Below are 27606 nucleotides of genomic sequence, written 5' to 3'. Positions count from 1 at the left end.
AAAATCTTTAGTGGAGGGCAGCCCTAGTTATGTAAGACTAAATTAGTGCTGTCAAATGATTAATCACATGTGTATACTTATTATGTATATATAAATACACACACATGCATGTATATATTTAAGAAAAAAAAAAATATATATATATATATATATATATATATATATACATACACACACACACACATATAATATTTCTTAAATATATACATGTATGTGTGCATATTTAAATATACATAATTATACACTGTACACACATATATTATGTAAAAAACTTATTTTGGATGTGATTAATCGCGATTAATCGTTTGGCAGCCCTAAATTCCAACTAACTAATATTAAAAATGATTCCTTGGCAAACTAAATGAGTTTAAGTTAAATTAATTACTAAAACTGAAATAAAAATTTAATTTAAAAAAAGAAAACTAAATTACTAAAAAGAAACAACTAAATTTAATACTGACATAAAATAATAAATCCTATAATAGTATATAATAACACTAAAATAACACTGGCTAAAATGAGAGCACAACCCAAACTTTAAGTCATACATGTGACATAATTTAATTACTTTGCATGGGATTTTAACAGGGTGCCTTGTTTGGCATGTTTAGTAATATAAAATTTGTATATTTTTAATTATTTTATTTAATATTTGGGGATACAAAAATTATATTACACACAATCATCACCTTCATTATATTTAAAAAAAAAAAAAAAAAAAAAAAAAACTTTGCTGCCATTACAATCCATAACAGACAACCAAACAAAACCAGTGAAATGGGGAAAAAGTGATTTGTGGAAGTTTGCAATCAAAGCTAACAGCATTCACAACAGCATGTATGATCTTTTCCAAAGCAACAAGCTTTTTTCTGCCCCAGAAACATTACCAGACAACAGAAAATAAATATTCGGGTTTGATTGCGAGTGGAGAACCCTTCATGTGGCTTGAATAACAATGCCAGTGTTCCCAGCGTCCTGTTTTTTCCCCTCCCTCTTCATAAACAGTAGATATGCTGACTGCATGTTAACGTTAACTTATCCTCATAATACAGGAATTGAGGGGTTCAGTATCTCAATATGCCTCTGAAGTACCTTAAGCCTTGTCAATATAAATATAAACTAGTTTCACTTGCTTGTATATACCCTTGTGTACAGTATATTCATTTTTTGTTCTTCATTGTCATTCATTCGCCATCTTCGCTTTATTTTATGCTAACAATTATTTTGTTTCGCTTCAGCAATGATAAACTGATATCTATTCTTGCATAGCATGTTTGTGCATTTTGGGGGCGGAGCAATGAAGGGAGGGGCGTGTTTGTTTGGGTATTTGATTTCAAATAGCAGAATTAATTATTACACAATTATCTAGCTCCATGAGGTCTACTTTCGACAAGAACTTCTGCTTGAGGTGTCTGAACTATGAAAAACAAAAAGTGGGTTAAGGTCAGCAGTAAAACGACGGCATATTATGGTTCAGCCTGTTCTAAATGCAATAAACTTCAGGGGAAAAACAGGCAACAGTGAACAGAGGTGGTTCAGGAGAATGATACAGGAAGAGGGAAGTACAAACCTCAGCCTCCAGGTCTACATTATGTTTCAGCAGCAGTTTGAGGACGTCCACATGGCCATTTTGGCTGGCTGCCTGCATGGCAGTGTGTCCTGCGCACTGCCCGTTCACCTGAAAACAAAAAGACATGGCTGATGACATCAAGCTATGCGCAGCTCTCATTACATGTTTGTGTCATTCTTTAAAAGGTGTATGGTGAGTTCATGTGTATGAGTGTTTAGATGAGAGTCTAATTGTAATCTGCAGTGTTGCGGTAAGCTAAACCAGTGTGCAAAGGCATGAATATTAATACTGGAGCCCCTGGTGTATTTGCAGGACATGTCTTGTCCTGCCGAGCATATAATTTGGCCAGTCACCCAAGCCAATCTGACTTCCATTCCTGTCTCTCCCTCCCTCTGCTTAAAGCAATTACTTGAGTGAGGGGCGGTAGAGCATAGAGCCCGCAATGGCACCAGCATAAACCAATAAGGTATGAAAAAAACACTATTTACACTGCCCAGCCCAAAAAGAAAAAAAAAGTCACTGTTTGGATTTAAATAGGCAAAGAAATAGGCAACAGTCTATTATTGGATCATTATTGCAGTGATTAGCATGTTTCTGGCATGTTATAGGTTTGTGGACAGTTCTTTTAATCCTAATTGATGGAGTGTGTAGCTTTTCATTTCTTAACAATGTAGAAGGATGTATCATGGTCATATTCCAGGATGACAATGTCAAGATTCAACAGACTCAAACTGTAAAAGAATGGTTGGGAGGGAGCATGAAGAATCATTTTCACACATGAATCGGCACCGATGAGTCCAGACCTTAAATTAATTGAAATCTTTGGGATGTACTGGAGTAGATAGACTTTACAAATTGCTCAACTCCTGCATTGTCAATACAAGATCTTGACCAAAAATTGATGCACTTCTGAAAATTCCTTAAATACACCATGTTTCTGTTTTTAGTTAATTGGAACATACCATTTTTACATTGTCAACACAAAATCTTGAGGAATCTTGATGGAAATAACATCTCAACATTTATTTCCATCAAGATTCCTCAAGATTTTGTGTTGACAATGTAAAAATGGTATGTTCCAATTAACTAAAGACAGAAACATGGTGTATTTAAGGAATTTTCAGAAGTGAGGCAGGATAGATGGAGGGTTGGTATTTTAGAGCTTAATGACAAAGGTTGTTAATGCTGCTTGAGCATGAGGAACTTTGGTCTCCAAGGGAGAGAAGTTGGTGCTTGTTTTAGTACCTAAACTGTTCTAGGTTTTTGACTATGTTTTTTCAACCTTTGTTTTTATTTTGCTCTTAAGGCCCGTTCACACCAAGAATGACAACTATAAAGATAACTATAATGTTATAGACTATAACTACATTCGTGTACACACCAATGAACAATAACGGTCTGTTTATTCTAAGCTCGCATGCTGTGGTTTCAAAGTGTCTACAACATGTTCTTGCTGTTCTTGTTGCATTTACACGACTTTAACCAGCAGATGTCCTCAGCATGTTTCGAGTGAATAGCTAGTGTAATCGATCTAATCTAACAGTGAATTTAGCTGACAAAGATAATATAGTGGAATAAAAACAATGCCTAGTCTTTTACACTGCATCTTCAAAGCAAGCAAGACAATGTTGTCGAAACTAGCACTGGATACCTGAGGTAATTTTATGTTACACTGTTTGCTAGCCTGGCAAAATAATCTCTCATCGTTAATACTTCTTAGCATTTATTCCGAGGGTATGCTATGACCGATTGTTTTCATTATATCATTTTTCTTTAAAGTATCCATGAAAAGGGGGCTTGACTTGTCAAACAGTGGTAGCTTTTTCTGGACCTCGAAAATTAATTTCTCCACAATGCCGTCTGCCATTTTAAATGCATTAGCCCTTAAATTAGAATAGATTCTGATTGGCTATCAGTGTTTTATCATAGAACACCTGGAAAATAAACGTTCTGAAAGTGATCCCAATGATATCGTTTCTCTACAATGTTATAGCAGTGGTGTGGACAGTGCTATTCTTTTATATTTAGAAAGGCCATGGGAATCCTGCTAATACCAAAAACCGTTTCAAGGATCATTGCCATCTCACTGCATTCCAGTGTCTAGTTTCACTATTCCAAACAAAACTTCAATTAACTTCCCCCACATTTCAATGTAATCAACATGCTGTGCAATCTTTGGCACAATCATATTATTGTGATTTGAGTTCCCCATTATTATTGTGGTGAGACCAAGAGTGCGGTCAAGAGAGTGGTCAAGTGATTTTCATTTCGAAATGTACACAAGCAACTAGGGGTGTAACAATATCCTCATGTCACGATTCGATACATATCACGATACTGAACGCATGATACAATATTATTGTGATACTTCAAGACATATGGTAAAAGGTTAGCAAAAAATTAACTCTTGATTAAAATGCTAAATTTGGCATTACATTGGGGGTGGAAATGATGCACAGGACAATGTGGTATCACTTTACAATAAGGTTCATTAGTTAAACACTAGTTAATGTATTAACTAACATGAACTAACCATGAGCAACACATTTGTTACTGTATTTACTAATCTTTGTTAGTTAATGAAAATACAGTTGTTCATGTTCACAGTGCATTAACTAATGTTAACAAGATTTTACTAATGTATTAGTAAATGCTGAAATTAACATGAACATAGATTAATAAAAGCTGCATAAGTGTAGTTCATTACTGGTTCATGTTAACTAATGTAGTTAACTAATGTTAACTAATGAACCTTATACTAAATGTTACTGACAATGTTTATACCAGAATAAAAATATTCTTGATTCTGAAGCTGAAAATACAGAAAAATATGAATATGCTTGCACTCTGTCATTGACTAGATATATTTAAAATAATGTAGGCCACTTTTTATTTGTAACATAAGGCATAATCAGGTCTCTATTGCATTATTATACATTATATATAACATATATATATATATATATAGTAGTTTAATGTAGTACTGACACAAACTCTGTAAACTTGGATTTTTTCCCCTCACACAGTAATTTTCATTTTTGGTGAACTATACACCGTACATATCGCCACTTTCCACGACATATTGTTGCGTTTTTGTATTGTGATACACTGTGACACGATATATTGTTACACCCCTACAAGCAACTGCTCACAAAACATGGTTTTAATAGTACATTTTAGGAGAAGGCACAAACTACCTTTCAGAGTTTGCATGATTGTTTTGTTCAGTCCCATTTAAAGCAATTAATGTGGGTCTTCATTCAAACGACTGGTGAATACTTTTTTTTTTTTTTTTTCTTTCTTTCTTCACAAACTGGGTTTCAGGCACATAGGAGTTTCAAAAAGAGCAAAGGAAATATCATACATATAAGAGCAGCCATCATTCTTTGATTGTGCGTTTGATCTGATCTGTGAGATTTCAGTAAAAACTAAAGGTGCAGCAGTTCAAAGAAAGTGGTCGGGTTACAAATTAGAATGCTGCTCACTCAAAAAAATACTTGCTGCATAAGTTTCTTAATTCTGACTCACACTTCTAAAATGTAAAACTCGCTACCCATTTCATCAAGTCGAGTAAGGTCTTATAACAAGAATCACACTGAATATGGACAATTTGTTTTCTTTAGCTGTTGTTGAAAATTTTGTAATTTGGCCCTCACTTTGGCATAAATTGAGAGGAGAATACCTCACTCGTACTGACAGTTAAATGGATACCAACACTACTAAAATATTAAAACAAACATGCAGGGGATGTACAGAACTTGATGATCATTCGAACACGGAAATCTGCTAAGCTTTTTGTAGGTGTGCAAATTCAGATATAGTTATGATTTAATAGCAAATACAGTTAGAAAACCTGTAGAATATACAGTCAAAAAAAAAGAAGAAAGAGCAAATATGTATTTAAAAAAAACTTTTTGTGTGTGTGTTATGGTAGAACTCTTACGTCAACATCAGGTCTCTTCAGGATGTCCTCTACTTTGGCCAGGTCACCATTGGCCGCGGCCTTCACCAACTCTTCATTAATGTCTCCAGACTCCTGCGTCTCAAAAAGCTTCTTGAGGAGCTGAGACAGACGCTCTGCGGGCACAGAAGGACTCTCTGTCAACACTGCTATAGTGTCATACAGAGTACACGATGACTGATGGATTGATGCTTGCTTGTGTTTGACTGTGGGGTTACTCGGAGTTAGTTCTTGTAAAGAGTATTAACCAAGTGTAACAGCCACATTTGTCAAGTATTTCCCAAATCATTCTGCCCTAAAAGAGTAGTTTACACTGAAATACTTCAGAGTTAACAAAAAAAAAAAAAAGGATTTCTCAGCCTATGTTTTTATTTTGCTTTTTTATTTTATTGCTGATGCACTCCCCTACTTCATTGAATACTAAGTATTCATATAAATAATTATTACTTCATGATCCATCTGTTTTTAAATCCACATCATTGAAATATCACAACATCGATGTCTGTCAAAAAATGATGTGCACAATACACGGTAGTATTTACGAGAAGCAGAGGTCAAGCGAGTACACGCATTACCTGGAAAACCCACTCTACCATGTCAACGCTTTCCCAGAAAAGGGAGAAAATGGCGGCCTGAGTGGCTCAAACATGCTGTGTGTCAGAGACGATAACGTACCTAATTCATAACGCAGGCGAGTATAAATGTTCTTCACTCGCTGAAATTGAATGATCAGTGAACTGAGTGAAATACTTAACACTGCATGCTAAAAAGAATAAATGCCAAATCAATCCAAAAAAACAAAAAAAAACCTTAGCGAACATTGTTCAGTATGTGTTGGTTCCTGACGGAAAGATATTTTTTATGCACAAACTACACATTCTGATTCTGACATTCCTGATTTTAATATTTTCAACAATTATCTATTCTTGACTTTCATTTCTATAATTTTGGCAATAGATGAACCGTTAAATGAGTGATCCTGTGATTAGTCCCTGTAGTTGTCCAATTTGACTCATATGCTGATGTAAGATTCAGGAACTTGACAGGTGATTTTTATAAAATGTAGTTTTCATCACTTCTCAGTTGTTTAAAAGATTAAGGCAATTATCAAAGTTTAATAAAAGATTTATTTTTCCAGTAAAATACTTTCACTTTTCAATACTGTGAAGCCCTAATTGAAATGTAATGATTTAAAAAGATGTGAAGTAAAATACCCAGGTGCACTATCACTCTGTTTGAACACACCTACTCATACTACATTATCACAATTTTCCACTTTTTTTCCCCCAGTAATACTAGTAAAGTCAATAAAACCGTAAAAATAAAACAAATGGCGTGCATGGGAATAAGTGAAAAAAAAAAAAAGTAAATATCTAATTATTTACTATCCTCTCCAGTACAAAAAAAACTAAAAAAAAAAATTATTCTTATGTGTAAAAACTTTTGACTGCTTGTGTTTGTGTATGTGTGTGTAATACCTCCAGAAGCATTAGTAACAGCAGATCCAGCAGGAGCCACTTTGGTGACAGCAGCTGGATTGTACGTCCAGGATGTCCCACACACCTCGACTTTCAGGTCACTGTCAGAGTAAATCTGCTGCACTCTGCCCACCTTTCCAAGGGTCTGTTCAGGAGAAAACATTGGCATCTGAGTGTGTGTGACTGTCCTAAACAAAATCTAATGCATTTAACACACTTTCCTTTCCCTCAAAGCTCAGAAATGTCTGGAATGCTAGACAAGTTTATGTGCAAACTCTGTGTTATGCACAGGTACAAACACCCCTCTGAGAGCAACATCCTAAGTACTGTGGAGGGAGAGAGAGTGATGTGGTTGTCGGAGGAGAAAAATCAATAAGTGTAAGGTTTGGCTTTTAAAATTGAGATTGGCTAATTTAAAAAGAGAATACCCAAAGGCTCCTAAACTTGCAGGACCATTTCTCATCTATATAGCTCATAACTGAAGCTAGTGGAATTCTGTTAAGCTTTGTCCATTGAGGACAACAAAAGGGAGGTGTTCCAAGAAATATAAACCAAACAAACAGGCCCAACACTACTCATAGCATCTCAACTGCTTCAGAAGGCAGAGCTGCTTGAAACAGCTTGTAGATAAAATAAAAGCTGTGCTATTGGTAGTGGGTTGCCAGTGGCTGAAATTTAGTGCTCATCAGCTTCTTAAACTCAGTCAGACTGGGTCTTTATGACAATAATGAAGTCTCATCAATGCCTGGTTTTACTGTTCATTTTATTTGTGGGCAAAAGAGAGAAATTTAAGATGTTTAGAAGTAGTAAACGTCTTTCTGGATTATAAACTCCTGCTTTACCATGAACAATTGACTATGCCGTTCTTTAGTCTCATATATTTTTGTGCAGACTTGGGTCAGATGTCTCAGTATGAAAAAAAAGTCATTAGGTTTATAAGACAAATCTATTACTTAAAGGGTTAGTTCACCCAAAAATGAAAATGATGTCATTAATGACTCACCCTCATGTCGTTCCAAAGACCTCCGTTCATCTTCGGAACACAAATTAAGATATTTTAGATTTAGTCTGAGAGCTTTCTGTCCCTCCATTGAAAATGTATGTACGGTATACTGTCCATGTCCAGAAAGGTAATAAAACATCAAAGTAGTCCATATGTATCACCAAAATGTATTTCAGATGCTTCAAAATGTCGCGGATGTCCTAATCGCCAAAAACAACCACGGCGACGTAAAAGTGCATTATCAACGCCGACAGATGAAAGGATTCAATGGAATCAATTCAATGGAAAGGATTCCGGAAGAGAAGACAATGCTAAATAAAGTCGTAGTTTTTGTTATTTTTGGACCAAAATGTATTTTTGATGCTTCAACAAATTCTAACTAACCCACTGATGTCACATGGACTACTCTGATGATGTTTTTATTACCTTTCTGGACATGGACAGTATACTGTACATTCATTTTCAATGGAGGGACAGGAAGCTCTTGGACTAAATCTAAAATATCTTAAACTGTGTTCCGAAGATGACCGGAGGTCTTATGGGTTTGGAACGACATGAGGGTGAGTCATTAATGACATCATTTTCATTTTTGGGTGAACTAACCCTTTAATACTATTTATAAAAATAAAAAAAAAAGCTGTGGCCTACTGTAAAAACAAGTGACAGGTTTAAATCCTGCAACATTTCCTGATCCTGTTCAACCCTCTTTCTCTCTCTTCATTCTTGGTCCTCGCTCTTATTCTAAAATAAAATGACTATAAAATATTCATATTCTCATAACTCAAAACAAATGTCATGTAATCTTTAAAGGGATAGTTCACCCCAAAACAAAAAATTAATCATTTACATACAATCCTATGTGACTTTCTTCTGCAGAATACAAAATATTGCTAATGATTGACTTCCATTGTATAGACAAAAAAAAAAAATAATAATAATAATAATAATAATAATAAAAAACATCTCAAAATATCTTTTGTGTTCCACAGAAGTAAGTCAGTCATACAGGACTGGAATGAGATGAGTAGGAGTAAATGATAACAGAATTGTAATTTCTGGGTGAATTATCCCTTTATGGATGAGGTAGGTGACGCTCACTGGCAGCATAGCTTCAGCCCACTCTCCATGTCCTCTCTGGAGAAGTTTGATGCGGTCAATGTCATAGCAGATCTGGACCAAGTCTCCCACCATGAACTGAGAGCTGCCTCCCTCAGCACCAGCCGCCACCTCTCCACTACGTACAACGTTTGCCTTGGTTAGCACAGCTGGGTTAAACGTCCACCTAGAGCACACACAAGGGTTTGTGTTCATTAAAACACTAAGGTAAATTCATGGACCCTCAAGAACAGCAGTTTACCCAAAGTAAGGCAACAATTAAATGGGAAAAAATAATCAATCTCCTATTGTTTTAGCATTTTGCAGCAGTTGGGCATTAATTATAGAAACGTCCATTGAGCAATAGTGAATCAAAAAAGCTATTAGCTGAACTTCTTAAAGTTCCTTGAAACTTTATAAAAAATGCAGAGAGACAGCTTCAGTATACTAGGATAATTTTAACACTGCTTATTTTGTGTGTTGTTTTTTTTTTTTTTTTTTAAAGCAGTTTCATGCTACTAAGAGAACTAATGTGAAGTGTTTCTTGTTATATAATGTTATGCAAATTCTTGATCCACTGATTTACTAATTCAGAACTAGCTTGTTTCAGGTGTAGAATGTGCATATAAATTTAAAATTGTAATGTATATTCTGTTAATCAACATTAATAATAATTAATATTCATTATGATTTGTCATAATAGTGAGCTTTGTGTCTGTCACAATGAAACAAAAAAGATGAATATGGCCCATGATGATTTAAAGTCTTTTCAGAGGTGCTGTGTAACTGACCTGTTTCCACTAGGATACTGCACAACAATGTCATGGTCTTCATCAATGCCACACACAGTGCCTGTGGTGGTGAGCGTTTCAAACATGCCATCAGTCCAGCCTCCGTGACCGTGCTGCAGCGACTGAACGATCTCCAGGTCTAAATCAATGTTGACCAAGTCTCCGATCTGTAGGCCTCCAGGGTTCCTGTTTCCATTCTGTTCACCTACAGAATGTCACAGAGGAATGAGTTGGATTATCAATAGAACAACTAGGGGCTTCTCATGGTCATTATCATCTTAGACCATTAGCAAAATTCTGCAATGGCCTTGTCATGCTTAAAGACCCGTAAGACCTTTGTTCGTCTTCGGAACACAAATTAATGTATTTAATAAAATCCGATGGCTCAGTGAGTCATCCATTGCCAGCAAGATAATTAACACTTTCAGATGCCCAGAAAGCTACTAAAGACATATTTAAAACAGTTCATGTGACTACAGTGGTTCAACCTTATTGTTATGGAGTGACGAGAATACTTTTAACAACTTTATTCAATAATATCTTATGATGGGCGATTTCAAAACACTGCTTTATGAAGCTTCGAAACGTAACAAATCTTTTGTTTTGAATCAGTGGTTCGGAGTGCGTATCAAACTGTCAAAGTTACGCCCCCAGTGGTGAACCATTGAAATTTTGAAACACTAATGACATAATGAAGCCTCTTTTACTAAAATCATATGACTTTGGAAGTTTGATACATGCTCTGAACAACTGATTCGAAACAAAAGATTTGTAAAGCTTCAAAGCTCCATGAAGCAGTGTTTTGAAATCACCCATCACTACATAGTTAAATAAAGCCATTATTTTGTTTTTCTGACGCACAAAAAGTATTCTCGTCGCTTCATAACATTAAGGTTGAACCACTGTAGTCACATGAACTGTTTTAAATACGTCTTTAATAGCTTTCTGGGCATCTGAAAGTGTTAATTATCTTACTGGCAATGGAGGCCTCACTGAGGCAATCGGACTTTATCAAAAATATCTTAATTTGTGTTCCAAAGATGAATCTATCTATCCATCTAAAGATCTTACAGGTGTGGAACGATATGGGGGTGAGTAATTAATGAGAGAATTTTCATTTTTGGGTGAACTAACCCTTTAAGGATATCTATGTGTGGTCTGATTTACACACTAGACAGTGTGCATCACCCCAGTACTTCAAGAAGTTAGACCAAAACTAATGTGTTTTTTTATTTATTTATTTTGCATTTACTCACTTTCAACTGTGGTTGTTACAAGCTTGTTTGCAGGTATAAAATGTAGCAGTTGCAATGTAACTATGCTGATTACGAGTTTCAAAAGACAAATCCGATAACCAAATCACATTTATTTTCACACTAACCATTGCAACAGCCATTTAGCATTTATTTATCATTACCATTTTGCATTCCAGTAGCTCAAATAGGAGAGAATAGCGCTAGTAGCCACCAAGGTCATGGGTTCAATCCCCAGGGAATGCAAGAACATAAAATGTATACCTTAAATGCAATGTAAGGGGCAAATGAGAATTTTTTTTCTTGTAAAAATGTCTTTGAATCAGCAAATCAGTTGAAATCAGTTTGATAATAGAATAGAGCTACATTTTGTTTAGGCAACAATGTTGTTTTGAAACAACAACAATATCTACAGTAACATCCTAAACAGTATGAATTTAAAGTTACAGTTCAAGTTCTGACAAAATGTTTCCAGTTAAGTTTACAGTTTAAGTTGACAAAATCAAAAAGTTTTATAAAATAAACCTCTCACTTCAGCCTAATAAATGATTATGTATGTGATATATAATTTGTCTAAACAAAAATGGCAAACAGGCTGAATAACTTTCCTCTCTTCCAACAAACCCCCAAAAAAGGATTTGTGTGAGACGTGAATGGTTTCAATGTCAGCAATTTTCCAGGTTTTATTAAATTAAATGTATCATATTAAATATTTTATATAAATACAAATGGATGCATTTCATTCATGTGCAAATAAATATTAATGTATCAACAAGTATATCAAACATCATATCATAACTCCAATATGCTTGACTCAAGTTTTGTGTGCATTTTGTCTGCATTACAGTACATTCCAAATGAATGCACTTCAACAGATAACCCTTTTTTAGTAGGGAGCACTAAACAGAGACCCTGTAAATTGGAAAACAGCTTAAGACTGTTTGAGGTATGTGGGACCATGCCTTAAGGTTTCAAGAATAATTAATTTGAACTATGCCATTATTGTACAGAACCTTACGTTAATGGCTTGGACAGCAAAGAGTCAATTATGGACTGGGACCAAAAGAGCTTTTAAACTGGAATGTGTCACTGTAGCTATGAATGTTTGAAGATCACAGAATCTAGTGCTGACACCTAGTGGAGGCATCTCATACAATACAGTGGATTAAGATGCAGTAGAGTACTTCACTCAACCACACTATACTCAAATATATTCATATTAAATATTGTGCACCTACTAGTATGATATATTTGTATAATATTAGACATTTTAAAGCTTACCCAACACTGGACAGTGGTCTCTGTAAAAAGTGCCTCCTTTGGCATCTTGCACGCATTTCAAATCAGACTAAAAAAAAAGAAAGAAAAAGAACAAGACAATTATAAGAGATTTGTTAAAGTAGTTTTGTGTGCCTAACAAAATCCTGAAGTCTAAACAGTCTCAATGATACAGTTGTCTGTGATTCATCCTCTATCCAAATCTAATTAATAATTCCAGCGGCAGATGGCTGCGCACACCCTCCGGATATATTACAATCACAGACAAAAGCTGTTGCCCAACTGCAAAGTGATTGGCTGAAATTCAGACGTCGCAGAAAGTCTAACAGCCAATGAATGGGCAGCCTATCACTTCAATAACTGAGGCACGCTTTCTGCAGACCACGCCCATTGCTCTCTTTGCCTTTGGTCTTCATGTTGATTCTCGCTCTCTTGTGAAGAGACAGAAAGGGAACAGATTTCTTTTATCATGCAGATAGCTCATCCAGCTGCCCCTCACAATGGCTGCCCTGCACATGGCTCTTATAAAGAAGCCCAGCTTATGGGATGACTGGTCTGTGTGTGGTGCAGTGTGTGTGCGCGTGGGGGTGGGTAGCAACACAAAGGCCAGTTAACTGCAGTCTTTTGTGTATGTGTATAGTGATGGGGGTGGCTCACCATGCCCTCGAATCCCACTCGGTAGAGGTTCTTGGCCCCGTTGTCCCAGAGGACGTAGGCTGCGCTGTGGGGGCTGGCAGCACTCCAGTCCTGGATCTCAGTCACCTGAAACAGAGGAGGATGGTAAAGGAGAGCAAAGAGAAGAGGAAGTAATCCAGACAAGACAAAAAATTCTAAAAGTTACTGAACATCCCTCACTTCAGTCACATGACAGTCTGATTAATGCAACTAACAAACACAATATTCAAGGGCAAAAATGTTGAAGCACCATGGACATCCCAATATAGACATTCTGTGAAACTATAAAATTGTTTTTAAAAAAGTTGAAATTAAAATCTTAAAATAAAGGCCAGTTCTTTTATTTTTAAAAAAAGGTAATTATATGCTTATTTTGAGCAGCTTGTCTTTGAATTGACCTTAAAGGATTAATTCACTTTCAAATAAAATTTTCCTGTTAATTAACTCACCCCATTGTCATCCATGATGTTCATGTCTTTCTTTCTTCAGTCGAAAAGAAATTAAGGTTTTTGATGAAAACATTCCAGGATTATTCTCCTTATAATGGACTTCAGTGGCCTCCAAAGGTCAAAATTTTTGTTTCATTGCAGCTTCAAAGGGCTTTAAACGATACCAGACAAGGAATAAGGGTTTTATCTAGTGAAACGATCAATCATTCTCGAAAAAAATGTAAATGTATATACTTTATATAAACAAATGATTCCGAGTAGAATAGGGAAGGCGTAGGACATACAGCGTAAGCTTTTTTGAAGAATTCGAAAGTGCGGTTTTGGCGGAAGCAACTAGAAGGCGATCATTTGTTTATATAAAGCATATACATTTACATGTTTTTCGAAAATGACCGATCGTTTCGCTAGATAAGACCCTTATTCCTCGTCTGGTATCGTTTAAAGCCCTTTGAAGCTGCAATGAAACTATAATTTTGACCTTCAACCATTTGGAGGCCACTGAAGTCCATTATAAGGAGAATAATCCTGGAATGTTTTCATCAAAAACCTTAATTTCTTTTTGACTGAAGAAAGAAAGACATGAACATCTTGGATGACATGGGGGTGAGTAAATTATCAGGAAAATTTTATTTGAAAGTGAACTAATCCTTTAAAGTCACGAAGAAACGGAAGTAGTAACTGATCTTTTCTACCATATTGTGATGAGAATAGTATAGGGTGAGGACTTGGTTCTATGCATCAGATGTTGATTGGATTTTGAGATGTGGCCGTGGTAAATGATGAGACAATACAAAGGAGCTCAAAAGAATATCACTGGAATGAAGGTTTATGACTGGGCAAGTGCTTTAAGACCCGTGCTAATATTATAAAAGCTTTCCAACGTTGGGGTGAGCTAAGCGGGAAGGCCTGAAAACAGACGCAGAGGCTGCTTTGAACCCGCTTTTCATGCGAGTAAATCTGGGTTTGAGGGTCATGATTGTCTGGGGCTGCTGTGCTGTTGGCAATTAACAACAAACTCGTTTGTATTTACTCTTGTGTACTGTATGTACGATTTTTATGCTTTCTTGTCGTTCGTTCATCAACTGTGCTTTATTTTTCGTGAAGCATTATTTTGTTGCGTGTCAGTTGTGATGCACAGATATCCACTCTCATATTGCGTGCGTAACAGTGGCTAAATAGTGAGTGTGCAGGTAAACCACTGCAGACTGCGGATTGCTAGAGAATGCGGTCTTTAGCATCATTGATAGTGAACTCGCCTCGCATGCCAGAAGCGAACGGGCCGGGGTTCGAGACCGACTCTGAGCAGGGTGGTCAGGATTGTAGAATGAATTTTGGAGGCAGAGCAATAAAGAGAGGGGTGGGTTTTTTTGGGTCGATTTCAAAATATCAACAATGTCCAAAAGCATTGTTGAAAAAATGGATACCCCACCTTTAATTTTTACGCATTAGGTCAGTAGGCGATCTTTAGTGGCTGTTCGAACACATTCAAACACATGAGTGCCTACACTATGAAAGCAATCCGGTTGAATGCGTTTTTAAACTACCTCTGGAAGTGATTGAAAGTGGACAAGCTCAAAACAATTTAGACCCTGTTTACATCTGTATTTAGTGTTGTGTGTCTACTTGTAATCGGATTAATGAAAACGCTTCTTAGGAGTAAACACACATTAAGAAAATTGACAGTGAACTTTCATTTCAAGCCTACTTTAAGCTGTCAGCTTGAAACAACAGCAACCCCAATTTGCCTCAAATGTCAGTTGTGTTTAATGATCCAGTGTCCCAAGAGAGTAAATGTTTCCACCACAAGACATGCCATTCAACATGCCAATCGGAGTGACAGAAATGATGCTCTAATTACAAATTGTGGATTTAATGAACTCCATGTTCAAGTTGAAGTAGGCTCTCGCTTTAAAGGAAGTGTGTTTGAAAGCACTCTTTAAATACATTTAACTGGAGTGGCCTGAAATATCTGATAATTCAAAGACCAAATGAATGGTTGACTTACACAGTACTGTCTGGCATCACTCTTACTGTGCGTTCACACCGCCGCCGGCGAGAGCATCAAAATTCGCCCTGGCTGTCCTACCAACAACGCTGTACTGCGTTCAAACCGCCGCCAGTGGGAAGATCAAAGTAAATGACAAGTTGTGGCAACCAATTGGAATCCCCTCAAGCGAGGACCTCTACATTCCGATTGGTTGCCACTGAATCGCGTCATAGCTCATTACCATAAAGTTGACCTGACTCCAACTCTCCTCAATGCTCTACTGGGTCAATGTGTACAAATTAGGGTGGCTCCCTAATGACGAAAACGAGGCTTAGTCAAACAAATTTTTATTAGTTGGTTAGTCTCAGAAAAAAGAAAAAAGAAAAGAAAAAAAAAAGTAATTGGAGAAGTCACGCAGTCCGACAGACAGATCTTTAACACAGCTGGTCCATTTGGTAGCTATGTTGGAGAGGAAATCCAAAAGTTTGCCTTTCATTCATCATCAACAAACATGGCTTATCATTTGAAAAATTAAAAAGTAGTAGCCTAACGTTAGACATTTTAAATGGTGGCTTGCTCTAACATTAATGTTCGCCTTGTGCACTATTATGAGGCGCATATCCAAGAGTTTGTACGAAGTGTGGAAACTAAACTATTACAGTGCTTACTGCATGACTTTAACATAACATGCATTTCTCTCTATAGACGCATCCATTATACTGCGTAGATAAAAGTCAGCACTGTCAACTTCATCTTTGCTGCTGACATTGACTCAGAAAACAGTACTTTACTAACAAATTGGTCAAATGTTCAGACAGTCTTTTCTGTTTTTTCCAAAACATTCATAATTTACTTTTGTGTATAAGCTTTGTGTAAGCACTTGAACACAATTTATATTTTAAAGGCTAATTATTATGGTAATGTAGAAAAATTATATTTATAATATTTTTTCCCAGCCCTAAAAACTCAAACCATTTTCCGATGTCAATTCTGATTAATATCACGTGCTACTACTCAATAGCCTAAATGAACCACTAGTAGTCGACTAGAAAAATCTTTAGTCGGGGTAAAAATAGCCCTTGTACAAATACATAAGAAGTGCTATTCTCCAATCAGTCTTTGCAGGTTTGTCAATAAGCAAAAGAAGCAGTGCTGAGCAATAGAGCACTAAATAATGACACTGTAGTCTCTAAACACGCCTAATATAACACTAGAATACAATACAGAAAAATGTTACTGAATAGACTTAAAGGGGTCATGAATTGAGAAATAAAAATTTCCTTGATCTTTTGACAAATAAGAGGTCATTGTACTACAAAAATATCCTGTAAGTTTAAGAACTCAAAAATTCCTTGTTAGTCCAAAAACAGCTTTTTTTGAAGCCAAGCTCAGAAAATGACTAGTTTCAAATTTTTTCATATTATGTCATAATGCAACAAAAGACCACCTCTGCAGAAGATCAACGCCTACTTTTACATCATTGCCTCTTTAGCCCCGCCCACAGATTTGTTCATGTCATGTAGTAGTATATGAGACAGATTCCAACAACAAAATGATATAGATGGCTCTGAGGATTACATGACGTTTTGAAGTGCCAAGTTGTGGAAAAACAAAGTCTTTGCATTGCCATCCTTGTGATCCTAACATTAAGAAAGCATGAATTAACTATTTTTAATTAAGTTCCAGTCAGATCGCATCAGTAAGACACTTTTCATTTGTTCACTTCCTTTTTACTGCCGATTCATTTTTAAACGAGACACAGTTCAACGCGTGCTTTTCAAAGAGACTGAAAATAAAAGATGATGCAGTGCCAACTGCACTGGATATGGCAGTAATGTCGCAACACACAAGAGTAAGCAACATGGTTTTTACCATGACTGTCTGATATTTATACTGTTACGCCACAGTCAAACTGTAAATAGTTTATATAGTTGTGATTTGCTGTACTTTCCTTTACTCCAGCATTTATGAGGGACATCTTCGGTTTTGTCATCAGTAACACCATGTCTACACTGCACACGAGCGGCACGATGTGACAAAAGAACCAGTTATAATCAGTGATGTTGTCTACAATGGATGCGGCGCGACAAGCAACAAATCTCCGACAGTAAACTGATGCCTCGTTCTATTTATGACGTACTGACACGAAGGACAAATGCTTTGCAACAGGCACTTTGTCGAGTCCAGAGTAGACAGATTATAGCTGTTGTGATGCGAGCGACAACTGGCGTCCAGTGTAGACACTGTGTAAGACATTACAACATGTTTAATTTTAAAGGTGCCCTAGAATTAAAAATTGAATTTACCTTAGCGTAGTTAAATAACAAGAGTTCAGTACATGGAAATGACATACAGTGAGACTCAAACTCCATTGTTTCCATCCTTCTTATATAAATCTCACTTGTTTAAAAGACCTCCGAAGAACAGGCGAATCTGAACATAACACAGACTGTTACGTAACAGTCAGGATCATTAATATGTACGCCCCAATATTTGCATATACCAGCCCATGTTCAAGCATTAGACAAGGGCAGCCAGTATTAACGTCTGAATCTGTGCACAGCTGAATCATCAGACTAGGTAAGCAAGCAAGGACAATAGCGAAAAATGGCAGATGGAGCAATAATAACTGACACGATCCATGATAACATGATATTTTTAGTGATATTTGTAAACTCTTTCTAAATGTTTCGTTAGCATGTTGCTAGTGTACGGTTAAATGTGGTTAAAGTTACCATCGTTTCTTACTGTATTCACGGAGACAAGAGCCGTCGTTATTTTCATTATTAAACACTTGCAGTCTGTATAATTCATAAACAACTTCATTCTTTATAAATCTCTCCAACAGTGTAGCATTAGCCGTTATCCACGGAGCACAGCCTCAAACTCATTCAGAATCAAATGTAAACATCCAAATAAACACAATACTCACATAATCTGATGTATGCATGCAGCATGCATGACGAACACTTTGTAAAGATCCATTTTGAGGGTTATATTAGCTGTGTGAACTTTGTTTATGCAATGATAGAGTCGAGAGCGTGGGAGGGGGCGGAGAGCGTGAGCAATTAAAGGGGCCGCAGCCTGAATCGGCGCATTTCTAATTATGCCCCAAAATAGGCAGTTAAAAAAATGTATTTAAAAAAATCTATGGGGTATTTTGAGCTGAAACTTCAGACACATTCAGGAGACACCTTACTTAGACTTCTATTACATCTTGTAAAAAAACGTTCGATGGGACCTTTAATTAAAACACGACACTGCAAATGACAGTGACAAATTTTTCAATTTATCGAAAAGGATGAAAGATTAACAGCCTATAAGAACGACACAGACAAACAATGGTACATTCACTCTTAATTTCGTTTACGTCCAAGTACTAAAACTTTATTTGCCACAACAAAGACTGTAACACGCATATGTTTTATATTGTTGCCAAATGTTTAAACTATGTAATAAGATATTATTCAACATCGGAAGTTTTCAAAACAATTCCACACGCATATCGGCGGGGACATTGAAAATAATTTAATATGCAAAACTGTTACCCAATCATAGCAGTGGGTGTTTACTTCCAAGTCTTGAATGTGACACGCCCATCAAAACGAGAGTGTTTGAAAGAGAGGATCAAAAACAGGATAGAAAATAGCTAAATTAGGATACTTTTTGATATAGAAATCTTGATAACATTATAAGTGGACCTCATAGAACATTATAAAATTAAAAAGAAATGCAGTTCATGACCCCTTTAAAAGCATGTACCAAAGGTAGGGTAAACACTTTTAAAATGCTTTTAAACTGCGGCAAGAATTGGTTTAAATGTCATATCAAAGGGCTTTGCATCAAAAGTGGCATTAAAGTTGAACAGGAAGAGGGATTTCAGCAACTCTCCAGTTCAACCCTATATTTGCACTTGCAGTATATTGTAAATCATTAGGCTAGATTTGTCTTATTTTTTTATAATTTTAAGTAAAGACTAGTTGTGTTTTTTAAGCTGCTTTGGATAATGACATCTGCTAAATAAATGTAGAATAATAATAATGTAACAGGCTTTTCACCATCTCATTGCATAACACAATGTATATACTTGATAGGGGGAACGTTTTTCATCTAATAAATGATGAGCAAAGAAGGGTAAGCATAACTAAACATGTTGAGGCATTACCTTCCCTCTTCTTCCATTCCCGCCATCCTGATCCTCCCACTGCCAATCCACTCCCCGCACCACCCGTCCTCCTGCAAAGATGCCCCGGGCTGTGATCTTCTTCGACTTGCGACGAGATTCCAAAAGAACTCTGTGCAAAACATACAAGCATGTTACAAAGCAAATGGCAAGAGTACAGAAGTTATACTTTGGAACATTAGAGCACAGGTTTTGTTAGAGGTGACAAGTAACTTCCTGCAATTCTCTAGCTAACAAAGACGCCACTGTAGACTTGTCATTATATTGTTTAACTCAATATACTTTGAAGCCCTGATGTGTCCTGAAACTTGCACAGCACCCAGAATGAAAAGTCCTTATTTCTGATTCTAGAGGAGAACTTGTCTGCCATCTGGAAATTGCCCCATGCTGAACCACAGCAGACTGTCTTTAATTCTCAAGCTCCGCTGACATGTGTTAGTTCTTCTTCGCTCTATCCACCTAACTAACTGCAAAAAGTTCTCTCAATACAAAAAATGACATTGGCAAAACATATTTAGGTTATGTATGCATAAAAATGTCAATATTAAGATCACCCTTAAATGCACCCTTAAAGCAGCTTGAAACCACAACACGAGACGGCAGCTGCCAAGGGTAACACCCTGCAAAAAGGCCTGGCTTCACTACTGTCTTTGTGTGTTGTACTTCACTAACCATTCTCACTAGGGGAATAGAGTCACACTTAGTTGAAAGGAGACCAGCTGTTGAGCTGACCTATTGTTTCTTTGAGCTCATGTTGAGGGCAGTTATGGATGACTGCCACGAGAGACGTCTAAACAACTGCTAGTCTTCTTAATAGCCTTACCATATGGAGACACTGAAAGAGACGTTACTCAAGCCATTAAAAGAGAATAGATGACAACTAAAAAAAAAAAAAAAAACACAGCAGCTCAAATTTCTATATATTCCATGCAAAAAAAAAAAAAAAGTTTACTAGTCTATTCCAGCTCTTTTAAGAGTTTTTTCATCTACTTGGGCCAGCAACCTGTAAATAAAGGCCTGGGTATACGTCATTTTCAGTGTTCTGCTCAGTCTTGCACACAGTTGCATCCACACAGCTTTTAAAGTATTCTGAACCGTGTATGAGCATGGATGGATGAGTTCGACAACTGATGATTACTTAACCACACCCAGTCGCCCACTGCTTTGAGGGCATTGGGCATGCTCAAACTAAATGCTTTCACAGGTTGACTCGCTCACTTGTATATCATTGCACAAAAAAAGCACATTTTTGTATCAGGTTGTTATACTGAAAATAAACATAACAGTAGAAAACAGTGTTAATGTCAATATTTATGACATGCTGACTGTCCGACTTTTCACTTGCTTAGATTTCCATTTGTAATTTCACCAAGGAAAAATGTGTTTTTTTTTTTTTGTGTGCATTTTTTATAAAATAAAGTTACCTTTGGCTGCATGTATATATAGTCTAGAAAAAAAAAAAAAAAATTATGGAAGTGTAAATTGAACAAAGGTCAATGCCATTTGGAATGACAAATGCTACTTAAACCAATTATTCTCATTTATAAAAACATGCACCATACTGTATTCTGCTATTTTCTACTAGTATCTTGGTGCAAATGTAGAGATGTTTTGCTTTTGGACATCCATTTAAAATTTGCAAGTTGTGTTGTTCATACGGTCTAACACAGAGTCTCATCCGACGTTTGTATTTTTCAAGCTTACTGGTTGGATTCGGGAATGTAACAAACCAAATTACATTCACTAGCCTCTCTGGATACCTAGTATCCCAATTACATGCACATGCAACAACTTTTTACCAAAATGTTGTAAATTTGCCAAAAAATGAGGTATGTCACAGATGAACAAAGTAGTGAATAACAATAAGTCTTATCAGCTGACAAGTAATTAATATAGAGTAACTTATGTATCACACAAAAACTGGCCAGTTAGTTAATATACATTCAAGCAAAGGCATAACAAAATTTTAATGAGCTGGAGCAAACATAAGAAAACCTGTTTTAAAAAAGGTTAAAAAAAAAAAGACCAAACAAATACTGAAAACAGCAGGGCTCAGTTGATCAAACCTTCAGTAGATACTTTAGGTAGTCAAGATTTTAATGTGATGTCAATTGCAGCAGATGAGTCTTCATGGCCAAACACTTTAGTATGCGTTGTTCAAAAATTTTTGGTAGCATATGTAGGATACTAACCTGGATTCAGAATGGACTTTGGTAACAAAATGTAGTAAAACATTAAAATTGGCAATATAATACAACATTTGTATTTTCAGTTGATTTGTTTAACTGTTACAGTGACAACGTACTATAGATAAAGAAGGCTACCTATGAAGCCTTTCAGCAAAGTAAAGAAAAAAATCCAATCAAGATGGATTACCTGATCCTAGATAGAAAAATTTAGGATTTCCAAATCTGGATTATACTGCTTCAGAGACTTTTAGTACAACTGGGCCCAGGTAGACATGACAGTACAATGTCCCTCAAGTCAAAACCAACAAAATCAAGACCAGTGGACCAGATTTATCGTCATGCACTATGCAACCGAGACCCAAAGCAGCTTGTGTAAGCTCAAAATCTATATACAAGTTTCCCAAGGTGTCACACTCTCCGACCAATGATGCAAACTGGTCTGTACTAATTAAAGGGTGAACTCCAGGCAGCAGAGGAGTGGCCTACCTGTCACTGCGCAACATAGCCTATAAATAAAGAAAATGTTGCAGGCAGGGTCTGAAATTGGCCAGAGAAGCTACCACATCCACATTGGGAATAATGTCAAGTAGTGAAGACCACAGGGAGAAAAGCCACACTCACCTCTCACTACCAGGGGTGGTGATGCGGTAGAACCTGTGCCGCAGGTGGTGTTTGTCACCATGGTAACAGGTGGTGCAGAGGTCATAGTTGGTGCACTCTGCGCACTTCCATCGGATCCCGATGATGGGCTGCTGCCGACAGGTGTCACACATGGTGCCATCGTGCTTGATTCCTGTAACATTGTAATTACACGCATATGACGTGGGAGTTGACTTCCTCCTGCATATATACATATTAAGTACTTGTAGTCAGATTACATTTAAAATACTTATCAGATATCAGAACAATTACTTTATTGATTCAATGATCACATTCACACAATGGCAGTAAATTATTCATAATATATTAATTCCACAATGTTTTTAATTGTCACTTGACATGCAGTTACAAATAAAATATGTGTTTTACTTAGCTTTTCATCACAAATCCCATGCAGTTCCTCCAAAAACTCATTTTCTTTTTTGTAAATATTACTACATAGTTTCTATTTTTTAAAACACAATATATTTGTTGTTGTTTTATATCAATATGGTACAAAATAACCCTTTTCGAATCTTTGTAATAAACGAATTAAGTCAAAAGTAACCTAAAATATTTAAAGTTACAGAACTTTAATGATTTGTTAAGACATTAAACAAGATTTATTTGTAAATTAAAGTCATTTTATAGTACTACCAATGTTGGTACCGACGTGGTCTTGTTTAGGTCAGGTGACCGATACACTGGATTAGTACTACACTAGGTTAAACAGTCTCACCTGTGGGCGCACTGTCTAAAATCCTCACATCATAGGCTCCGGAACAGCGGTAGTTGGCGGCGGTGCCGTTATCCCACACCACCACCACCTCCTCCGGACTCTCAAAACTCCTGACGGTGCCGACGTGCCCCTCTCCTCCATCCTGTTTACCCCACTTCCAGTCAGGCCCGCGGATAACTCGAGCACCCACTCCTTCCATCATGACTCGGTTATTCCTACCGGTGGTCATTTACAAGCAAATATTGCAATAAAGGGTACTTTTAGCTAGCCGTTAAGCCAGCTCAGAAAATATGAGGTTTTAAATGAACTAATTCGTCCCGTCTTACATATGGGTCAGTGACCAGTAAAGGACAATTTAGCGATATGGACAAGAAAATGAATGTCCTGGTTTGCTTAATTCACAAAATTAATGTCTACTGATAACCTGAAGAAACATTTTATCAGTGAACTATTCAAAACTGTGTACTTTGTCGATATATAAATGTAGCCTCCAAGTCGTTTTCGTGAAATATCGTTTACATATACGAATTTACTTGCTAATTCTCAATTATACTGGAAGCAATGTTGTGGAAAATTTGGCAAAACGCTGAATTTCAGTCTCCAACGGCCCGTTTTTTAGCAAAGGCCAGTTAGCTAGTCTGGGCTAACGTAACCAGCTATAGCTAACCTTCCTAAAGTTGTGAGCTGTTACTTGACGTTAGCAAAAATGCAACACAAACTTTCAATTTAGAAAAAAAACAACTGCTGTTTTATCATGTAATATAACAAATTGTTTTGCGAACTTTGCTGTGCGTTCGCAAACGATCAACAGATGGTCCAACTTCGCGTGACGCGTTTCAGAATGTCTGTGCGAGCCGCTGTCCGTGAAAAGCGTCTGCAAAAAGCAGCAGAGCTTCCAGTGCAGCTAAACCACTTTCACAAAAGCTTCCCGGTTTTAATAGCAACAGGATTCCTAACTGGATGGCTGTAGGTGCAGTAATCGCAATTCTTCATGCCCGAAACAAATGCGCGCACGGGTCTGTAAACAGCAGCCACATCGCCAGGATGAAGAGACCTTTGTTAGTGCTTTCCCAAGAAACACACTAGCAGAACTTAATATTTCCTTATCGAAAAGGATTCGGTGATCGTTTCTGAAAGATATCCTTAAAAGCGATCTTTAAGCCCAGGTAATGACAAAGAACTGCTGAATATTCTTCGTTCTTGAGAGATGTTTCATTGAGGTGCAACTCAAGACGATCGCGTCGCCATTATTGTCAATCAGAGCTCGAGCCAGTGGAGGTGGGACTGTTTGGGATCCAAGCAGTTCCCGTGGCGTAAAATGACGTCACGTCAGGATTTAAAGTGAGCAGAGCCCAGACACAAAAGAATTTGTATGCTCTGTCCTATTGTTTCACTCTCAATATTTGCCATGAATATATTATATAACAGTAGATAATTCATAATTAATAATCATGTTAACCATTTATGTCACATCACAATATGGGCCCTATCATTATATATGATCTGTATGATTTTTTTTTTTTTTTTTTTTTATTATTATTATTATTAACCTAAATCCTAGATGCTGGATGTAACTTCAGTATAAAATATAAAATCTCAATCTCTCAGTATCACTGACTGCAGTGTAGTCCAAATTAAAGGTGTGACTGACATGCACAGCTCAGGCATGCATTTCTTCATTTACGACCACATATTAAAGGTGCAATATGTAATAATTTTGCCTATTCAAAACAAAGGCGTAGCTTGATGATGCCAAGTTTGAGAGCAGAATCTTGGGACATGTGGTCTCCATCTCAACGGACGGTGCAAAAGAATAAGGATTGGAGTCGGGAAGAAACCATGTTCATGGATGCGATTATTAAAGTTACTGTAGTATGAAGCAGAGCAGGACCGAGTGTTGTGGGAGCTGAGCGAGGCCGCTGGAGTGATTGCGAGCATCGGAACTGTTATTATGACACAGTCGCCGGCGCCGCTTCCGCTTTTCCGGTCATGAGTATGAGGTAACACAGCTCTGTTATTAGATACATTTGAGTGTGTTGAAAATGATTATAAATGGCATGCAATTAATTTTAAAACATATTGTATGATGGAGAAAATTCTGTATTACTGTTACTAAAAATAAAGCTGCATCTGATTATGTTATGTTAGCTATTTCACAAAATAGTGTTTTTCTCTGAGGCATGGTAAAGCATGGTACTTGCAAAAAATCAAGAAAATTGAATTAAGCAATAGGACAAAACATGTTGAGCTATATAACAACAATCTGTTTTCTGTCTACAAATATATCAAAACAGATGTTCCCTTGTCTATTAAAACGTGTAATATATTAAAGCGTCTTTGGTGTTTCCATGGTTTCTACAAAATAAACCCGGAAACTGAGGCACACCGAGGGTTAATGGGGGTATGATGCAATTGACAGGAGACTCCTCACATGTCCTGGAGCCTTGGTTAAAATTGCAATTTTCTCACGATTTACAAATAGTTGGAAACATTTGGGATATTGTAAGTACTCAAGTGAACAAAATATATAACATTGGCTTAGTGGTTTTTGGATATTTTACTGCAAAAATATTACATATTGCGTGTAGGGGGAGACCGGAGATGGTAGTAACACTTTTTGTTTGAGCATCAGTAACTCAGTGCTTGTTTGTGATGGATCTCTCAAACTTTGATACATGGTAGCCACATGTGTCTACTATAAATACAATTTGGACATGTACTACACAATCATAGATTGTGAGATGTCAAATACAAAGAGTTCTGTTGTTAACCTACCCGGGGATGAATGGGGTGAGTTGTAACACTAGCTTGGGAAAGATGTAACAATGAGAGGTGATTTTCTGAAATAAGATACACCCTATCTAATTTCTGCAAGAACTTTATTGAAGAACAAAGAATAATCACTGTTGAATAAAGTGAACAATTTAAAATGACAAAAAAATTATATTCTATTTCTTTTAGGACTAATTTTAGCAGAACTGCTATGTGTGTTTGTGTGTGTGTGTGTGTGTGTACTGCATTTCTGTCACATTCAATCACTAGCTAAGTAGCCATCCACTTATTTTTATTTGAATTTTGCAATATCACATAAAAAAGCTGGATGGAAATGCCAAGATGTGCATACATCCTAAAAATGAGCACAAAAAAACGTATGTGCTCAACTGAGGCGGATAATGTTTTATTTTGTTAAAAAGACATGAAAACACATTTACCACATAAATCCCTTGATGTACAACAAAAAACTAATCCGACTTTGCCTCAACAGTGGATGTGACTGATAACTGGACTTGAATCATTATAAGGGGTTGGTTAAACTAGAGAAACTGCTACTTTAAGTTATGTAAGTCAAATTATTATATCTATAATACAATGATTGTTTGGCAAAATATAATCTTGATTAAAAAAAAAAAAAAGTACTTTCTTTCCTGAAAATCAGTTTTTTGGTCATAAAATCTACAGTGTTGCTCACAGTAACATGCCACTTCTGTGAGCTCAAAAAGGTGATGGGAGCATATGACAGTAATGACATCACCATAGCTCTTTTCTGACTTGTTACAGTTACAACTGACCCTATAACATTGCCCGGTCCCCCCTATTACATATTAAGCCAAATAAACAACTGTATATAACTGATTACATGTAATCTGGATTATCATATTCCAAAAATTAAGTACTTCAAAAATACTTAAAAATACTTCAGACTGTTACTTTTTGATTGATTACATGATTACATTTTATTCATACAAAGGCAATAAATTATCCATAATTTATTGATTCTCCCTAATTTTTTTTATATTCATCTTTTTAAGTTTTCCTTTCTAAAAAATCCCTACTGCTTATTTACGTTCAGAAGCTCTTCCAGGTTTGTGGAATTGCACAGACAGACCAGCCATTAGTCATGGGCTGATCAAATGGAGACCCACACAGCATCTGGATTTATAGAAACCATTTCACTTTTAAGAAATGTTTTTTTTTTGTTTGTTTGTTTGTTTTTTTTAATTGTTTTTATTATTATTACTATTAAATATTTCAGGGGTGTCAGTTCCTGGAGAGTTTAGCTTCAGCCCTACTTATACACACCTAATCCAGCTCCTTCAGGCATATTAGAAAAAGACAGATATGTATGTTAGAGCAGGTTTTAAATTAAACTCTGACTGTGTCCCTCCAGAAGCTGAAGTTTGAGATGCCTGTTTTAAGGTAATAAATTAATAATTAAGTCAATAATCTAACAGTGCATTTGCATGTTCATGGTTCTCTGAACTGTGAAGGGCCACATGGCATGCAGTTAAACAAATAAAAATCTGTTTAATAAAGGT

At 36.5% G+C, this 27606-nt stretch overlaps 1 protein-coding gene across 2 annotated transcripts in view; it reads right to left on the bottom strand.

Annotated features, from left to right (window-relative positions):
- Positions 1-24557, bottom strand: part of mib1 (MIB E3 ubiquitin protein ligase 1) — a 76924-nt gene extending 52367 nt beyond the window's left edge. For both annotated transcript variants that reach the window (XM_067362363.1, XM_067362364.1), the window contains exons 1-10: positions 23291-24557; positions 22534-22705; positions 19706-19835; positions 13087-13191; positions 12433-12499; positions 9899-10103; positions 9111-9294; positions 7010-7154; positions 5514-5647; positions 1571-1678 (exon numbers count right to left, since the gene is read on the bottom strand). In XM_067362363.1, the coding sequence (XP_067218464.1) occupies positions 1571-1678; positions 5514-5647; positions 7010-7154; positions 9111-9294; positions 9899-10103; positions 12433-12499; positions 13087-13191; positions 19706-19835; positions 22534-22705; positions 23291-23519 (1479 nt within the window). In that variant the 5' untranslated portion in view covers positions 23520-24557. The remainder of the gene's footprint in view (positions 1-1570; positions 1679-5513; positions 5648-7009; positions 7155-9110; positions 9295-9898; positions 10104-12432; positions 12500-13086; positions 13192-19705; positions 19836-22533; positions 22706-23290) is intronic.
- Positions 24558-27606: the final 3049 nt, after the last annotated feature.

The sequence above is a fragment of the Chanodichthys erythropterus genome, chromosome 16 (genome assembly GCF_024489055.1).
Source record: "Chanodichthys erythropterus isolate Z2021 chromosome 16, ASM2448905v1, whole genome shotgun sequence".
Classification (NCBI taxonomy): domain Eukaryota; kingdom Metazoa; phylum Chordata; class Actinopteri; order Cypriniformes; family Xenocyprididae; genus Chanodichthys; species Chanodichthys erythropterus.
The sequence above is the reverse complement of the archived record's forward strand: the minus strand, read 5'-3'. Positions and strand labels throughout refer to the sequence as shown.